The 13,858-nt window shown below is 67.5% G+C and overlaps 1 protein-coding gene across 1 annotated transcript; it reads right to left on the bottom strand.

Moving 5' to 3' along the window:
• Positions 1-6,913: 6,913 nt before the first annotated feature.
• On the bottom strand, positions 6,914-13,757 carry CRELD2 (cysteine rich with EGF like domains 2). The gene is made up of 10 exons (XM_061418915.1): positions 13,488-13,757; positions 12,810-12,892; positions 12,199-12,309; positions 11,831-11,922; positions 11,184-11,360; positions 10,016-10,111; positions 9,119-9,202; positions 8,315-8,410; positions 7,887-8,033; positions 6,914-7,179 (listed from the first exon to the last, which is right to left on the bottom strand). The coding sequence occupies exons 1-10, from the start codon at positions 13,608-13,610 to the stop codon at positions 7,130-7,132; spliced, it is 1,059 nt and encodes a 352-aa protein (XP_061274899.1). The 5' UTR covers positions 13,611-13,757; the 3' UTR covers positions 6,914-7,129.
• Positions 13,758-13,858: the final 101 nt, after the last annotated feature.

The raw sequence follows: 13,858 nt of genomic DNA, 5'->3' as shown, positions 1-13,858 counted from the left end.
CCACGCGTCCCCGTCGCGGGCCCAGACACTGCGGCCCACTGGCCGGCCCTCGGAGGGCGGGGCCGGCGGACTGCGTCCAGGGAGCCTGCGGCCTGGGGGGCGCTGCTGTGGACCCGGCTGGGAGCCCTCTGGGCCTTCAGGGGAGAATGGGGCAAGGGGTCAGATAACTTTTCCCGCCGTCCCCCGTTCATTTTCGGGGACAGGCCTGGACGCAGGGCCTCCCTCCGCGGAGCCCTGCCTTGGAGCAGACCCCCGACGCCCCTTGGCTGCAGGGATGTGGGTGCAGAAAGACCCTGCTGCTGACGCCGTTCGGTGGCTCAGCTGCCAGGATGGCCAGGCTGGACGGAGCGTGGCCGGTGCGAGTGGCCCGGGCCAGCCCCGATGATGTCACTTGGAAACGTCTCTCTGGAAGGGCTTTTCTGCGTACAGCTGGGAGGAGGGGTCTCTGAAGAGGGGGGCGTCCAGTCAGGCGGGGCTGACCCTCTGGCGGTGCGGCGCCAGCCGGCCTGACGTCCGGGATGATCCCAGCCACAGGGAAGGCTTTGAGGACCCTGGGCTAGGAGGGGGCTTGTGGCCCGAAAGCCAGGCTGACCCACAGAGGCCCAAGGCTGGTCCCGCCCAACCCCAGAACCCAGCAACTGCCCCCAGGGCGGCCCCCAGGCCGAGGCCTTCTATGCCATCTCTGCCCGCCCCCGCGCTGCCCCGGTGCCCCCTCCCCAGGCCCGTCAGGCCGGCGGTGGACATGCTGAGGGTGACGGCACTACCGCGTCCTGACTCGGGTCATCCCACTTCACAGCCATCCTGTCCCACGTGGCGGCCCAGAGCCCCAGCCCCTCCCAGGCCTGCCTGTCTGCACAGCCAGGCACCCACGGGCGGGGCTGAAAAGCAGAGGTCAGGAGAGCGCGGCAGGACCCCCGGGGCCCGGTCTGGGGAGGCAGATTTGTGAGCCCATTGGTGGCTGAGGAGGCCCCGAGGCAGCCCCGAGGCAGCGCCCCCAGCGGGGGACAGTGAGGGAGGGTCACCCACAGAGGGCAGCCCTGGGCCAGAGCACCTCTCAGGGCCCGCAGGGTGGGGGAGGGGCGCCCCCTTCCACCGTGAGCCCCCACAGGGGAGAACGGGCGTGCAAGATCCGAGCTGGTGCCAGGGTTCGGGGCCTGGCGCTCCGGGTTGGGAAGGAACGAACGGCCTGCACCAGGCTGCTTGGACTTGGCCCTGCGCCCCTAGAGCCCTGACTTCGGCCAGAGGTCACCTGGCCACCGCCATGCTCCTTCCCCAGGCAGAGTCCAGAGAGGTTCGGGGCCCAGCGCCCTCGCCGCAGCTTGGACACCTCTCAAGAGCCATCTGACTCACCCTCCCTGGGGGTCAGCTGAGGACCCGCGGCTCCTCTGGGAACCAACTCGGAGGGGCGGGGCCGGGCCGGAGGGGCGGTGCTAGAAGGCCCGCCCCCCGCCGCCGCGGGGCGCCGTCTGTTCTCAGCGATCGCTGGTGCCCTGGAGGGGCTGCGTAGCTGCGCGGGCCCGACCATCTAGAGTGCAGGGCGGGGGTGTCGTGGGCTGGCGCTCTGGAAAAAGACGGTGGCGGAGGAGGGGCCAACTCCCAGGAGGGCAGAGCCCCCAGCCAGGCACCTGTCGAGGGAGTGGGCCCTCGGTGACCCGCAAGGCCCCCACCCCGGCCACGCCTCCACCGGGCACCCCTTGAAGATGTGAGCCCTGCCGTCGGGACCTGCCCACCTCCCTCCTGGGCCCAAGTGGTGACGTCACCTGGAGGGGACATGCTGGCCTCCAGCAGAGCCTCAGGGCCCAGCAGCAGGTCCCAGACAGGCGAGGGGAGCCCCCGGACAGCAGTGCCTTTCCCCAGGCCCAGAGTGCACCCCCAGTAGGCACGCAGTCATAGCGCTGGGGGCCAGGAAGAGGCTGGCAGAGCTGATATGTGGCCGGGGCTGAAAGGCTGGGGCCAACGTGGGCATGGAGCTGCGGCAGGTCTGCCGGGGCTCCCACCACCCTGCTGCCGGTGGAGAGGCCGTCCCAGGACCAGTGGTGAGGGAGTGAGGGCGCCTGGCTGTGGGGCAAGTGTGTGCAGCTCTCAGGAGCGCCAGGGCTGGAGCCAGGCCAAGGCCTGAAGCACCTGAGGTTGTAGTTAACAGAACCCAGTGTTCCCGGGACTGGCCTGGCAGGAGAAACCAAGGATGCGTGCCCAGGGCCCTGTGAAAGGCCATGACCCCTCGCCTGGTTCCCAGACCTGAGGCTTCAGACCCAGGGCCCACCTAACAGCAGGCGGGTCCCCGGGGACCTCCCCGGGACCCCCAGCTGAGTGTGGCAGGGAGGAGAGACACCATGCATCTGAGGACCACCGGCCACAGTCACAGCGGGTCCTGGAGGCCCAGAGCATCCTCGTGGCTCCTCTGTTGAGTGGGGGGCTCACGGGAGCCCAGAAACAAGCGGGCTTTCAGCCACGGTCTGCACGTGGACCCCGTGGGCATATCCCAGGCCCAGAATAGACAGGAGCAGACAGACTTAGTGGCCAGGAACATCACTGCCTTGGCCACCGTTACGGACAAGCCCAGGGGAAGCCTCTGCAAGTGCCCCCACCCAAGATTGCAAGTCAAACGCAACACCCAGGGGTGATTGGTGGAGCATTTGAAGCCCAGAATATTCAGGGTGGTGGTCCCACCAGGTCTCTACTTAATGCTGCCAATCTGACTATGGAAAAGGCAGGGATGGATCCCAGGGTGTGGACAGCTGCAAAAGGCCCGCCTTGGCCAGACGTCGTGTTTTCACTCAATTCGCTCAAGTCCGCGTCTACAGCCACAGGTGTGCAGTGGCCAGGGGTGGGGCACGCTCTCCTGCAGCCCCATCGGAAGGGTGGTCAGAAGCAGTGTAGGTCACCGGGAGCGAACACGCGGCCCCTCAGGGTACCAGGTCTCTCCAGCCCACAGTCACCTGGACCAGCCACCCCCCCACATCAGCAGCCCTGTGCTGACCAGGCCAGGTGACCAGAGAGTGCGGAGCGCACCATGGCCTTTGCAGGACGCATGCACTCTAGGCAGAGACAGGCCCTATGCAGGTGCAGGGTCAGGCCCCCCGAAGCAAGGAGCGCGCCACCACAAAGGAAGGGGGATGCACAGGCCTGGGCCTGCGGGCGCTGAGCTGCACGTCCGGCTTAGGCTCTGCTTCAGGACCCAGGGGCTTCCGCTGTGGCTCCGCTGGGAAAAAATCCGCCCACAATGCAGGAGACCTGGGTTGGGAAGATCCCCTGGAGAAGGGAAAGGCTACCCACTCCTGTATTCTGGCCTGGAGAATTCCATGCACAGAGGAGCCTGGTGGGCTACAGTCCATGGGGTCATCAAGAGTCGGACACGACTGAGCGAAGTTCACTCCCTCGCTCAGGACCCAGGGCCAGTCAGCCCCCAGATGGACAGGGCACGGAGCAGGAGGGTGTGGTGTCCCTGCCCTGAGTTCAGGGGGCCCTGAGCGGGGGGAAGGGGAGGTCCTCCGGGGGACCTTGAGGGCAGGAAGGGGCCGTCTGCAGGCTGTGGCTCCGCTGGGGAGAGGGGTACCCAGCCATGGCTCCCCCGGAGCCGACATGTGGGGTGTCCTGGACCCCTGGGGGTGTCGAGCAGCATCGCCGGTCTCTACCCACTCGAGCCAGGAGCTCCCTCACCTCTGTGAGAAGTGTCTCCAAACAGTCCACGTGCTGCCCCCGTGCAGACCCATCAGATAGAAGGACACACTTTGCAGCAAAGCCAGGGCGGGTGGCCGGGACCGTGGCTGCATGCTTCCAGAAGCATCTGCCCATGTGGCGCGTGCTGGCCTGCTGAAGGCCGCCTGGGAGGGAGGCAGCCCAGGACTGCGTGTGGTGCGGGGACCCCAGGGACTTGCCCGGGCTACGGCCCAGAGGTTGGTGGGCGCAGCCCCAGGGGTCTGAGATCCGGCCCACAGAGCCTGATCATGGCTCCCCCGAGGCTCCCGGCCTCCTGCAGGGCCCAGCGGGCAAGCGAACATGCCCCCGGGTCCTTGAGCCTGACTGGACGGAGGGCAGGTTGTCCGGCTCAGAGGCAGGGAGGGGGCGCTGCCCGCTGTGGCCCTGAGGAGGAGGAGGCGGGGTCTCTGATGGGGTCTGGGGGCGCTGTGGCTCCCTGCCCTGTCAGCCTGTCCTGGGGCAGTACCAGGCCATAGGAGGCACAGTCCTTCACTGGATGGGTCACCCCGATGGCCGCGCCCGGGGCTCTCGGGACCCCCGAGGCCTCAGCGTGAGGACAGCCTGTCCCCAGACTCCGCCCAGGGCGGCCCCCACCCGGCGGCCCAGGCAGACTGCTCTGGAGGTGGTCCCGCAGCGCCCCCTGCTGGCCACGCCCGCCCCTCGGCCCCAGGCGCAGGGGCTGATCCACCGGCCCGGCCCGACTGTCCCCCGGCCTCACGGGAGCAGCGGCCACAGGGTTCCGGCAGGAGCCACCGCCAGGCCGCCCCGGTGACCGGCGGAGCCAGGCCCTCTGGGAGGCCAGCACCGTTCGGCCCCCCAGTGCCGACGTCCTCACAGCTTGCGTGCGGGCAGCGCGGGCACCCTGAGCTCCCGGCCTGTTCCGAGGAGGCCCTGCTCGGGGAGCGTCCACCTTCCCTCCCTGGTCGCCTGTTGACCCCGAACCACTGGCCAGGCGGGAGACCCCCACTTGCCTGGCCCAGCACGCTCAGCTGGGACGTCCTCCCATTTACAGATGGAAAAACTGAGACAGGGTGTCCACCATTGACTCCAGACCTCAGCCTGTGGGGTCGGGTGGGGGCAAGAAGCCCTGCTGGGTGCAGAGACCCGCCCTGGGGCGTGTGGGGCTTCGGGAAGGGGCTGAGGCCGCCCTCAGGGGGCCCGGGCCCTGGGGTGACCCAGCTCCAGTGAGGGGCTGACAGGGCAAGGAGCCACAGGGCCCCCGGACCCCCAACCTGAGCAGAGACCCAAGCAGATGGGGGAGCAGACCCCCATGTTCCCAGCACGAGAGACAGCAATGTGGAGGCCCTGGGCTGGGACCACGCCAGGCACAATGGAGGAGCCAGGTCTGCCTGGCGTGCTCTGCCCTAGTGGGGCAGGCGCAGTGAAGGGCTGGGGGCCTGACTGGGTGTCCCAGAGCAGACAGGTGAGGACTGATGGGTCCCCTGGGCTGTGGCCACAGCTGCTGCCAGCAGGGAGGCGCCCAGTTGGCCTCGTCCCTCCCCAGGCTACCCGGGCCCATTAGCATCCAGGAGGTGGTCTGGGGGGGTGTGTGTGGCACCGCAGGAAGGCAGGGAGGGGATGGGGAGAGGACCCCCAGGCCCCACGGGCCAGCACAGTGGTCACAGGCGAGCCAGCTGTGGGGCTCAGGCTGGGGTGCAGCTTTTGAGTCCAAAGCTGTGGGGGCCCCCAGCCAGGGTCCACCTCCTACTGCTGGGTGACCAGTCCCCTCAGGATACCAGCTGGTGCCCCCTGCGGGAGGGGGCAATGCAGTCGCCCAGCTGACCCCGCTGTGGGGGGGTGGTCGGGCCGCTAGGGTTGTGCGCGCCATCCCTCACAGTGAGGACAGGAACCATTGGGCTCCAGCTGGACGCGGGGCGGCTCCCTGCTCGGCTCATGCAGCTCCAGGGGGAGGCTTTGGCACCCAGGCCTGGGCCCTGTGCTGTGCAGGGACTGTCCACCCTGTAGACCTGCCGGCCCACAGCTGGCAAGGAGGCTTCTCTTCCCTCGGGAAGCCTTTGGATTGCCTCCTCCTCACAGCGCCCTAGGCTGGGGCCTTGCCCTCCCTCTCCTCCCCTGCCCACCGCCCCCCACCACCGCAGCGCTCCAGGCCAGGGCCTACCCCCACCAACCCGCCAGCACCTCTCTCAGTGCCCAGGCCCCACGCCCAGCTCTCAGGTTTGGCCCGTCCCCCCATGGGGCCCTCCTGGAACCTCACAATGCAGGCTGTGTCCCCCCATCTCTGCCCCGCCGTGTGCTGCCCACCTGCACGGCCGTCACCCCACTTTTGTGCTCAGTCCCTCGGCCTGCGTCACGTATCCATCTCCAAGAGGACCATGTGGCCCCCGGTTTTGCCCCCACCGTGGGTCTGGTGCTGGCCTCGCCCAGCCCACTGGACTCCTGCTCACCCCAAGGACTCGGGGAACCTGCCCTGGGCCTGGGACTGGAGGCTCCGCCTGACAGGAGCTGGGGGAGCCGGTGGAGCCAGCTGCAGGGCCCCACGGGTGGCCTTGGTGCTGTGTCCCTCTCCAGCAGGGCGCCCTGGGGTAGAGTCCTGATGCAGGCTACTCCAGCACCCAGGCGAGTGCCCAGCTGGGGCTGAGTGCCCATGGGCAGCCAGGGCCACAGGGACCGTCCTTGGGGCCAGGACTGAGGGAGAGGGTGACAGGTGGGAGTGAGGCCGGGGGCGGGGGCACCGGGGGCCTGGGGGAAGGAGACCCCGTGGGCGGCCGTGGTCTCAGCGCTGCGTGGGCCGGGGGCCTGGGGGAGGGAGACCCCGCGGGCGGCCGTGGTCTCAGCGCTGCGTGGGCCGGGGGCCTGGGGGAGGGAGACCCCGTGGGCGGCCGTGGTCTCACCGCTGTGCAGACTGCGGAGCACAGGCTGGGCCTGGGGGAGGGAGACCCCGCGGGCAGCTGTGGTCTCACCGCTGCGTGGGCTGCGGAGCACCAGCCAGGCCTGGGGGTGCAGGGTGCCTCCTTCCTACATGAGGACCCGGCCCTGGGAGTTCCCCTCTGACTTCTTCCCACAGGGTCCCTAACTACACTCACACTACACTACACTACACCCCGAACCCCCTGATCAACATTCCGCTGGTGCTCGCAAGCCTTTGGGGTGAGCAACAGGAACCACTGGGGGGCCTGCAGGCCTGGGGCTCCAGGACTGGGCAAACTCCATCCGAGAGCGTCCACATGTTTTTAACAAGACAAACCCACACCTGTTCTCTGCCTAATTACCTTCAGTGGCCAATTTTATTATAAAGAACAGTATCAAAATATACAAATCTGTTTAAGAACAACCAAGAAACACAGGTTTTGAAAGGCCCAGTGAGCACCGGCTGTTCCAGGAAGGAGTGCCCTGGAGCCAGCGGCCGGCACCGGACCGTCGGGACAGCAGTCTGAATAAGTTAGGGGCGGTGTGGCCAACGCCGTGCTTGTCATAAATCTTCCCGGGAGGGGGGCTGCGTCGGACTTGCCTCTGTGGCTTCTGTCAGAAAACAGAGGTCACTGGGTAAAATCCTGGCACAAGGGCCCCGCTGGAGCCGTGGCGGCTAGTGGACGGCCTGCCTGCAGCCATGGGGGCCCTGCCCAGCACGTCGTGAGCCCTGGCACACGGGGCTGAGCGGAGCAGCCGCAGCCCCTCCTGGCCTTGCTCTCTGCTGCCCCCGGGCCCCCCATGGTCCTGCCGGGGCCTCAGCTCCTCCTGGAGGCCCAGCCACCGTCCCATGGATGTCACACATCCCTCAGGATGCGTCTGGGACCGTCTTGGAAGAACTGCACCCCCATGGGACACCCGTGGACGTGACCTTGCTTGGAAATAGGGTCCCTGCCGGCGACTGAGGTCACTGGGGCGGGCCCTGAGCCCCCACCAGCAGAGGAAACTGTGGACACAGACTCCAGGGAGAAGGCTGTGAGATCACAGAGGCAGAGGCTGGAGGGACGCGGCTGCCCACCCAGGAACGCCAGGAGTGACCCCCCCAGAGCTGGGAAAGGCGGGAAGGATGCTCCCGACTGGCTTCAGGGGAGGCAGTCCCCAACACTGGAGCTCAGACGTCCCGCCTGCAGGGCTCTGGGGTTGAAGCCGCCAGGGCTGTGGTGCTCCCCCCGCCGCCCCCCGCCAGCCCAGGGCCACATGCGTGGACTTCCTGACTCGGGACCGGGGGCACGAGCAGAGGTGGCCGAGGTGTCACTCACCAGCCCCCGCCGGCCTGGTCTGCACACAGGTGTCCTCGGCCTCCTCGAAGCCGTCGGGGCAGACGCAGACGAAGCTCCCAGGCGTGTTGTAGCAGTTCTCGTTGTCCCTCAGGCAGGGCTTCTCTGCCAGCGAGCACTCATCGATGTCTAAATGAGAACGCTCCACTGCACAGGTGACCTCGCTGGGCAGACAGGCCCAGCAGGGGTCGAGGGGTTCGCGGGGGCGGGGGGGGTTCACTCGTGCACAGAGGCGGAGACGGGACGTGCATTGGACAAAGGAGGGAGGGGCTCAGCAGAAGCACCGGGCGGTCGTTTGGGGAGGGGACAGGCAGAGGTGTGAGGGCAGGAGCTGCGTGCCTCCCCGGGGCCCCACCCACACCGGCACGTGGCCCCGGGAAGGCCCCGGTGGAGCAGGTGCAGCCGCTGACCTTCACACTGGCCGCTCTCCTTGCTGTAGCCGGCAATGCACTCTCGACACTGGGCGGGGCCCTTCCCCGTGCAGCCCATGCAGGTAGGGTCACATTCTGCAACGAGGGGAGAGGGTGATGCCATGAAAGCCTTGTCCTGCAGGAGCCGCGCACAGGGCGGAGGAGGGCCTGTGGCCGGGAGAGCCGGTGTCCCCATCCTGTGAGGGGTGGACCCCCGTGCCGCGTGTCCGTGGAGCATGAGACAGGACGCCGCGGGGCTGTGAGCCACATGGACCGCTGCTGGGCGAGGAAGGGGCACCGCCTCTGGGGCGGGCGGCCCAGCTCGGAGGCTGATGCAGGGAATGTGAGGAGCAGCGTGAAAAGCCCCACCTAAAGGGCTCTCCAAGTCTAACTGGAGAACACGCACGGCTGAAATATTCAACCACGTGGGCTGCTGAAGACCAGGCATCAGCACGCTCCTATGGACACGACGCAGAGAAACGCGATGGACACACGCGGGCACGGTGTCGTTGAGGGAGAATCGAACAGGGGACAAGGCACCGCGTCCGGTCAGCGCCGCGCCGACCCCAGGGCCGTCCTGCCAGCAGGCGCTGCCCCCTTCCCCTGAAGTTCTGACGGTCGGAAGCGGCCGGCGCTCGTGCTGCCACCTTAAGCTTTTTAAGCAGGCAGCGCGGGCAGGGGCCACGCAGACAAACTACAAGCGCCTGGGGAGCTGGCAGGACGGGAGGCCAGGGCGGGCGGGGGCACGGACAGGGGCAGGACAGACCGGGGCGGGGGGAGGCCAGGGCAGCGGGCGGCACTCACCCTCGCACACGAAGGAGCCGTTGACGTTCTCGCAGTACTGCGTGTCCTCACAGGGTGGCGGCTCCGCCGCACACTCATCCACGTCTGGAAACAACAGCACCGCTGAGGGGTGGCCCTGACCCGACCCCAGCAGCCAAGAGCCCCTCGCCTGGGGACGCGTGGACGGCCTCTGTGCGCAGCGGGCACAGCGCAGCAGCTGAGCATGAGTCCCTCCTCAGGGCCGTGGAGGGCAGCACACCCCACTCAGTCTGGGACCTGAGGCAGGAGGCCTGCCAGCCGTGAGGCTGAAACCAAGCCCGGGGCAGGACCCCCCAGGAGCAGCCGGGCAGCGCAGGGACCCCCAACGCCCCCAAGGAGCAGCCCTGGGCATCACAGGACCCCCCAGGAGCAGCCGGGCAGCGCAGCACACCCCCCCAGGCCCTGAGACGCTGCGGACGGGGCTGCAGTCCAAGCAAGGCCTGAGGGTGGGCGGCAGGTGGTGGGAGGCCAGGCCCTGGTCAGGGGCCTCCCGAGCACGGGACTGCGCCGTCACTGCACTCAGAGGCCGCCACCTCCCGGCAGCGTCGCCTTGCCAGCCCTGCAGTGCCCAAGGGGACGTGACTGGGCCTGGGTCAGGCTCCCCTCCTGAGCCAACAGGACCCCCAAGGCCACAGACAGCAAGGCTGCGGCCACCCTCCCAGCCCGGGGTCGAGGCTGCAGTGGGTTCCAAGTGGCCGCCTGCGAAGCCAGCCTCCACCTGTGACCCCTTAAAGCACGACCAGGGACGTCAGTCTCCCCCCGCACATCCGCAGCAGGCAGAGTGTGGCGTGTCCTAGGGGTGGCTGGGCCGGCAGAGCCTGCGGAGGGCGGGGGGTTCGGGGTGGGGGCACGGAGGGGAGGGCCGCCCGCCAGCCTCACCCACGCAGGCGTCGTCCTGGCGCACCCAGCCCACTTCGCACTGGCCGCAGTCCCTGTTGGTGGGGCCCACGCACGTCTTACACGCCTCGTCACAGGCTGCAAGGCAGAGGCAGGCGCGTCTCAGGAGCAAACTCAATGCAAAAGTTGTCTGGGGCTTAGGAACTGACATTTGTTAGGGTGAAAACAAGCAAAAATCCCACAGAGGCAAGACTGACTCAATAACAGAAAAATATACTCGTGTAACTCACAACACTGGACTTAATGAGAAAACACAACACACGGGGATTTTCACGCCCAGTGGTGATAAAATTCTCGCAAACGAGGACTCAGAGGAGCTGCTCGTAAGCCTGGAGCCCAGACCCGCCTTGGTGTGCATGCTGCCCGCCAACACGAGCGGTCCTACAGGGCCCGGGGTGGGTCTCGGGTGGGAACCGGGGTGGCTGACCTCACTCCGGGCAGGCCCGAGGGAGCAGCGTGGCCCCCAGACCTGACTGCCGGCGCCCGCCCCAGTCCTCCCCTGGGCAGTGACAGCCAAGGAGGAAACACACGTCTCCCATGGCCTGCTCCCTGGATTTACATGTCGCAAGACACCAGCCTGGGCTGATGCAGCCTCACGAGCGGGGCGTGGGCCTCCCCAGCTGCAAGGGTTGGTGTGTCCAGCCAGCTGAGAAGGCTCATCTGTGACCCCACAGGCACATCTGGGACTCAAGGAGGAGCCCAGGATGATGGCCAGGGCGCCTTCAGAGACCCTGGTGGGGGCCGCCCTTCCCACATCAGGGTAACCGAGGTGGCGTACTTTCCTCACGGAGACCCGGGGGCCACACTGCAGGGCCTCTGCTGTCCCATTCTTGGCCACAGCACCGGCCCCCCGGAGGTGCGCCGATGGACCCGGCCCCGAGCACCGCAGGGACAACCAGCCCGCCTCCGCTGGTGCCGAGCTTCCCGCTGGGGCAGCAGAGCTGCACAAGCCTCCAGGAGGCCACAGCGCCCGGGCCCAGTGTGGCTGTCGTGGATTGACAATGCCATGCTGCCCATCCAGGAGGCTGTCGGGGGTCATCACTTCACGCTTCCCTCCGTGGCTTGTTCAGGGACAGGAAATGGGACTGTCCCCAGCCCCCCCACTCCGCTGTCGCAGTACCCACTCCCAGCCTGCGGGCACTGCTAGTACCTGAGCAGATGCTGTGCGTCTCACTCGTCGGCGAGCGGAAGTAGCCGTCCATGCAGTCGGTGCACAGCGGCCCCTGGTAGCCCAGGTGGCACTGGCACGACCCGTCGCCCTCTCGGGTGCCGTCTCCGACGCAGTGGCCGTTCCCGCTGCAGGGCCGCTCAGACCCGCCCTGGCACGCTGGGGACACGAGCTGCTCAGAGGGCGTCTGGGAGCAGAGGGGGCCCCGGGGAACCCCACCATCCATCAGCTCAGCTCCAAGTCCCTCTGCAACCCAGGCCCGCGGTGCCCCTTCTCCAGGATGCACGGGCGCCGGCCTCACCAGGGACATGGGGCCGAGGAGGAGGTGGCACACACCAGCAGGATGGCAGGAGGGCTGGGGCAGGGTCTGAGCGCCAAGATCATGCCCTCCGCCCAGGTGATCGACCTGAATGTGTCAGTGATGCCTGCATGGGTCCCTGAAGGCTGGACACCCCAGCCTCCCGCACAGGAGGCCGTGGGCCTCCTCGCGCTCAGTGGGCAGCGCCAGGCCGTGCGTTACGACAAACCCAGGGATGAGCTGGGAGTACACCCAGGCCCGTGGGAGCCCCCGCCCTTGGAGCCATGACAGGACGACGCGGACACTCGAGAGTCCCCAAGGAAAGACATACCCAGGCAGTCTGGCCCGTAAGTCCCCGGAGAACAACAAGCTTTCAGTGTCTGCACACAAAACCATTCAAATAAGTCAGGGTGCTTCTTCTTCCTAAGGATGTAAACAGCATCCACTGAATCTCACGTGGCGGATTTCCTCAAAACAAAACCACAGTTGAATGTAAGGCACTTCTGAGCATCGTGGGACCCGGGAAACGAGGGCCTGTGGCCACCGGACTCTCCCAGCTAACTCCCTCGTCAGGATCGCTGCACTTTGGTGGAACAGGACGGGAATGCGGGTGAGGAAGAAATCAGGTGTGTGGAATCCCTGCTGTCTCTGGCACGTTTTGAACCCCAGGCGCGGGGGCACCGGGCCCCAAGCACTCACAGCCGCAGCCACCAGGCCTCCAGGAGCTCCTCCTGCTCCTCCAGCAGCTGGTTGCACTCGAAGTCGCTGGCCTCACACAGGCCCTCCACGATCTCCAGCAGGCGGACTTCGCTGAAACACAGGGCCAGCAGCACCGTGAGAGGGGGCTCGAGGCACCTCAGGGGTCAGCATCCATGGTCCAGGGATGCCTGGAGGCCCCCTGCTGCCGGGGCGCAGCCACGCTGGTGTTCAGTGAGAACGGACCCGCGACAAACACCCAGCTGGGGCCGGGAGGCATCACTGCCAGGCAGAGAGCTAAACGCAGAGGGTGCGGTGGTCGGGGAGGCCTGTTCATCCTCAGGGAGAACATCAAGTGTGGGGTCCACCCCGGGAAGCCCGGCAATGGGCTAGAGCTCTGGGTGGGGGCGGGGCCAGCCCCACCTGTGTTTTGAAAAGACCCCTGTGTCTGCCCCTTGGAGGGCGAGGCGACAGCCAGGGGCCAGAGGCCCACACGCCAGTCCCAGGCAAGGACAGGTGACTGTGCCCAAGGGACCCTCTGTGTCTGCAGACACTCCCAGGGACACGTCAGGCCCCAAAGGAGGGTGCTGGGCCAGTCAGAGTAGGGTGCCCACCTGAATTCATACTTGGATAGCGTCTTCTCCTCCCAAGCCGTGTTCCCACCACCAAAGTTCTTCTTTGCCGTGTCCACCATTCCCTGTGTGGAGAGGGCCGCACAGGGTCAGCCCTGCTGCCTCACACTTGTCCATGGAGGGGTGAGCCAGGCTGTGGTGGGGTGACCACAGTCCATGGTGGGGTGAGCCAGTCCATGGGGGCTGACCCAGTCCATGGTGGGGTGACCCAGTCTATGGTGAGGTGACCCAGTCCCTGGGGGGTGACTCGGTCCATGGGGGGTGACCACAGTCCATGGTGGGGTGAATCAGTCCATGGGGGACGACCCAGTCCATGGTGGGGTGACCCAGTCCATGAGGGTGACCCAGTCCACGGTGGGGACCCCGTCCATGATGGGGTGATCCAGTCCATGGGGGTGACCCAGTCCATGTGGGTTGATCCAGGCCACGGTGGGGTGACCCAGTCCAGGTGGGGTGACCCAGTCCAGGTGGGGTGATACAGTCCATGATGGGGTGACCCAGGCCACAGCGGGGTGACCATAGGCCACAGTAAGTGACCACAGGCCATAGGGGGCGACCCAGTCCACGGCAGGGTGATCGCAGGCCCACGGTGGGGTAATTCTGGGCCATGGCGGGGAGACCCCGTCCCCCGCCCCCGTCCCCGCGGAGTGACTGGCCCACCTGGTTGAACTTGTCCACCAGCTCCCGGCAGCGCTTGCAGGGCGTCGGCTTCTTGGTGGCCTCGCCGGTCGGCGGCAGCAGCAGCAGCAGCAGCCCCAGCACGGCCGGGGCCGGCGGGCGCATGGCGGGCCGAAGCGGACGGCGCCACGGGATCGCGGCCGCGCGGACACGGGCCGAAGTCCAGCGGGAACCGGCCGAGCACTACCGCCTCCGGCCGCCTACCGGCTCCGAAGCGCCGGCCGTTCCCGGGGATACTCGGCGGAGCCGGCTGGAGCCCCGCCCCACGCCAGCCCTCGCGCGGCGACTGGCCTTCTAGGCCCGCCCCGCCCCCGTGCGGCCCAATCCGGGCTCGCCACGAGCGGCTACCAATA

This window comes from Bos javanicus, chromosome 5 (assembly GCF_032452875.1).
Source record: "Bos javanicus breed banteng chromosome 5, ARS-OSU_banteng_1.0, whole genome shotgun sequence".
NCBI classification, from domain to species: Eukaryota; Metazoa; Chordata; class Mammalia; order Artiodactyla; family Bovidae; genus Bos; species Bos javanicus.
The sequence above is the reverse complement of the archived record's forward strand: the minus strand, read 5'-3'. Positions and strand labels throughout refer to the sequence as shown.